Here is a 4,405-nt window from a genome sequence, read left to right as displayed (position 1 = left end):
TTCATAAGTGCAACGCTAAGCATAGAACAAAACGAAGAATTTCGCGAATCGAGAGTCCATTACACTCTTGCTGGGATAAAATCACTGTTAAAAATAGGAGAGGGGTTCCAGAACCCTCCCCTGTAGAGCCCAACTCTATCGTAGCGGATTTATTCAAGTCACAAATCAGAATGCATATTTCCTTTATCGTCAATCTTACTTCTTTTCATTTAATCCCATTCTCCCCTGAAGGGGCCCCCATTGACGAGTAAGAGGGAAAGGGGACAGATTTTAAGTTGACCTGAGATGTTGATATTTCATATATCAAACTAAAGCACATGAAAGAAGGGAGGCAATCTACTACTCTCCTTAGCAGGCGTTATCGGGGTGTTACGCAACTCTCGCCCCACGTGACATCCACAAAACGGCTGCGAAGGAGATTAGCAATCTACACAATCCTGGACAAATTACACTGAGAAACTTCTGCACACGACTCTCTTTTCTGACAACCTCGTAGCCTTGCCCCTTACTTTCCAACTCTAATAAATGTGGATCCCAACATGGACGTTTGAACATTGAAAGGGGAAGGATAAGCCAATTTTAACCTATTGTAGCAACATTGTTCTTTTATGCGTGTGTCCCAAAGAATCTGCCTAACAGGGTACATTACTAAACTAAAGCAAACCGTACCACTTACATAAAACCATAACAAGGCTTTTAATAATTGTACTTGTCCTATTTTTAACGATTTTCCGATTAAAATATGTGGAATTTAAACCTTACAACAAGGTGTTTTTCTTCTAAAAATATGACAACTGATTTCAAACTGAAGATATATACGAAAGACGCTCAATACGTACAGGTTTCTCGTTTTAATTCGTCTACTTTAAGACAAGACACTTCGTGAAAATGGTCTTATTTAGAGTGTCTTCGATGTAGCACTAATTACACGAATGTGCCCGTTACCAGGCACAATTTACCTCGGCCGAACACATACATATGGCAGGGCAGATAGATGCATGTGCCATGCGTGTCAGCTTTTGATTGACTAAGAATGAGAAGCAATATTTGCCACACTCAATTGAAATTGTCCCAGTAGATAATTAATCTCTACACTTTAATGAAAATGACTATAATTCGAAGCAACCGTGCAAATCTGCCATCAATGCTGTAGGATTCGAAGGTTTCCAGAGACAATTTTGTTTTCTAGGATGGATCCTGAGGGAATGTCGATCCTTTCACCATGATTGGCAATTACAATTACAGTTCCCTGCAAAAAAGGACACGAAGCACTTAATCAGTTCCAGCAAATTAAACCACAACGTAATAAACTAACACAATTAAAATTCAACATATGATAGTATTGCAAGTAGGCGAAGTCAAATATACGATGTGTCATCCAAACTACTATTCTTACTCCTGTGACTGTGATATATTTTCTTTACCAAGAACCGTATTAGCGCACGTAGGGTACTTTTGTCGTGTATAGCTAACTAGGGAGGGAACGGAAATAGACGAAATAGCTTGAAAGTTGACAAAATGGACCAATTTTCTCATGCTTACAAACAAAAATCGCCTGAAAAAGTTGGTATGGCTATAATCTCTAGCTAATCTAAGACCTGGTTTCCAAATACGATGAAAGCGTAAGCACGTAAGAAACAAACTCAAAAGTGATTTGGAATAAAAGACCATGACTAACAACAGGTAAAGACTTCTGTATACTGTTGCATGTCGCTTTTGCTAATGCTTGTGTCACTCGCGAAAACCTAATCGTAACATCGCATTAAGCTCTATTATTCAGCTTTTGCCTTCGATTCACGAAGAAAATGAGGTAAACAATTCGGCGCCCAACTCTCACGCGTTTCAATGAAAAGCAAAAGCAAAAACAAAAAATAAATATGGCACTCAAGTGAAAAAAGCCTGTGTAAACTCGGTTCCCGGTCCATGTATACGATACCTTTAAAGACACTCCCTTGCCAAATGTGACGTCACCAGACACCGTCAAATGGTCCAGCTCCAGTAAGTCGGGAATTGTCTCAAAACGATACAAGAAGTCCTTCACCTATTGGACCAAATAAAAAAAGAAAGGTATGCCGCATGTCAATTCTCCCGCTTGTTTATTCCCCGTTTTCTGATTATGGGGAGAATTAAGTGCGGTCCATGCTAATTTTTCCCTCTCTTACAGGAATTTTCAAATCTTGAAGAAAATCGTCGGAAAAAACGACCGCGACAGCAATTTCTTTTAAGGAAGCAAGCCAACGTAACCCACAACAGGCAGATCCCTTGAAGCTCAAAGTTCTCGAAAAAAAATAATCGCATATTTTTAGGATCCGCGCCTACACTGTTGTCCCAGAAAACGAAACCGCATAAAAATGCGTTTCTCTACTCAGAGATATCCAATTTCTTTAAAGTTTAATGAGCATCCGCAGTAACAAATATCCCGCCCGTTTTGTAAGGCCCGGTTCAAACGTCGAATTTTTCATGAACCGAATCTAATGCAAATAAGCGAAAACAATAGATTTTTCTCATTTGCATTAGCTTCGCCACATGAAAAGTTCGACGTTTGAACCGGGCCTAAGGGTCCCAAACACTCGTGGGGCACGAAAAACTGTCAGTTACTCTAAGACCGCGCACCGGTGGCTCAATTGGTTGAGCACCGGGATGCCACGCGGTCGTGAGTTCGACTCCGGCTGGACCAACACTCAGGGTCTTAAAATAACTGAGGAGAAAGTACTATTCTTGAAATAAGTTCCGCAAATGGTTAGACTTGAGTCCTCTCGGATAAGGACTATAAACCGTAGGCCCCGTCTCTCAAATATCTTCCATGTTCATAAGTTCCTTGTGGGACTTTAAAGAACCCACACACTACGCGGGAAGAGTAGGGGATGAAGTTCCCGGTGTCGTGGCTGTCCTGGGTGGGTGGGTATAGCATGTCCACATCAGCTGAATAGCTGACAATACTTCCACCTGCTCGAACAAATAAATAACAAACAAGAACCGGACTTGCGACCGCCAAATTACTAGTTCTCATGTTCCCCATCAAAAAAAAAAAGGCTCTTCTCGCGTGTTTTCAAATGAAAAATATTTGCAAAGCGACAATTGTATGGCAAAACAGCTGGTGTCCGAAATGCACCCGCATATTTTCAGGGATCAGTTTGAGGAAGGCATACTTTGCCGAACAAGGATATGCACTCAAGTGAAGCTATGATCCTCGCAGTTATGAGCGCAATTTTTGCAATTGCGTAGAGAAGCCTGAAAAATTCAGGACTTCAACGGGGTTTGAACCCGTGACCTCGCGTTACCGGTGCGACGCTCTAACCAACTGCGCTATGAAGCCACTGACGTTGGGAGCTGGTCATTTGTGGGTTCTAATGTTCCCGTTGCACACCGACGCTCCGCATAAAATGAACTGTCCACGCACCTTTTTAAAATGACTACCGCTGAGTTGCACTATGGGCACAGACGGAAACTGCCGCAACGAATTCATTGTCAAGCGTCCATGTTGCATCTCATACAGGTTTGACATGATAATCAGCAAGTCAGAACAGGTTTTGACTGGAAGAAAACGTCTTCGCGGTACATTTATACCTTAAAGGATGAGAAAAGAAAAAGTCGAAGATTGATAAAATGATCGAAAGTATTACACATAATGTAAAATTTTCTGTGTATCATACCACGGGCTCCCTCAAAGTTTTTCATAGCTGCACCAACGGCTGTTTCCAGTTGAATAATACGCATGCCGTTGTCAAGTGTCTGGAACAATAGAAAAGATATTATAAAGAATACATCTGTTTATAACCTCTTCTTTCGTTATTCAAATGTGCCACAAGAACGAAAGAGCCCTTTGTTACACCAGCCAAGAAAGTTCCAAGGCTCGTTTGGGGAAAGCTCCCTAAACTATTCGGGCCCGAAAAGGTCTTTGTGAAACTTCCATGCCGTTTGTTTTCGAAGGCTGGAAGTCTTCACAACTGTAAAGTTTGTTAACTTATCCGTTCTTGAGATACAGAGGGAATTGCAACACCCGAAAAAGGTGCCAAGGGTTTCGGGACTATAGCGAAACGGATCCTTGGTTTGCAAATTTTAAAGTAATCGATTACGTTTCAATGATATCTTCGCTTTAGAGTAATGAAAATATAACTATTATGTTTTGTTGTGGAATGATGTGCCAGTCGTTTGAGCAGTGTGCAGAATAATTATAAGATCGTGGGCTCAAGTCCAAGAAAAGCCGTATATTCTTCTTTGCAAAGCCTAAACTTCAATGACGAATTCTTACCCTAATTTCCTAATATAAGTCTCAGGCCGGACAGGGTTTTCGTTTAAGGCCGGACATTTCGTACGGTGGTGTCCCATTCCATGTCCGGAACTTTGATGCCAATATTTAAGGGGTTTGTTTTATTTTTTAGTATTATAATTTTTTATATATATA

General features: G+C 41.0%; 1 protein-coding gene across 1 annotated transcript in view; it reads right to left on the bottom strand.

Moving 5' to 3' along the window:
* Positions 1–677: 677 nt before the first annotated feature.
* The window catches only part of LOC138026267 (UTP--glucose-1-phosphate uridylyltransferase-like), a 15,464-nt gene continuing 11,736 nt past the window's right edge, over positions 678–4,405 (bottom strand). Inside the window, exons 11-14 of the mRNA XM_068873539.1 lie at positions 3,654–3,732; positions 3,401–3,567; positions 1,937–2,041; positions 678–1,249 (exon numbers count right to left, since the gene is read on the bottom strand). Coding sequence (XP_068729640.1) covers positions 1,142–1,249; positions 1,937–2,041; positions 3,401–3,567; positions 3,654–3,732 — 459 coding nt within the window. The 3' untranslated portion in view covers positions 678–1,141. The remainder of the gene's footprint in view (positions 1,250–1,936; positions 2,042–3,400; positions 3,568–3,653; positions 3,733–4,405) is intronic.

This window comes from Montipora capricornis, chromosome 12, assembly GCF_036669925.1.
Source record: "Montipora capricornis isolate CH-2021 chromosome 12, ASM3666992v2, whole genome shotgun sequence".
NCBI classification, from domain to species: Eukaryota; Metazoa; Cnidaria; class Anthozoa; order Scleractinia; family Acroporidae; genus Montipora; species Montipora capricornis.
This window is presented reverse-complemented; position numbering and strand designations above follow the sequence as displayed.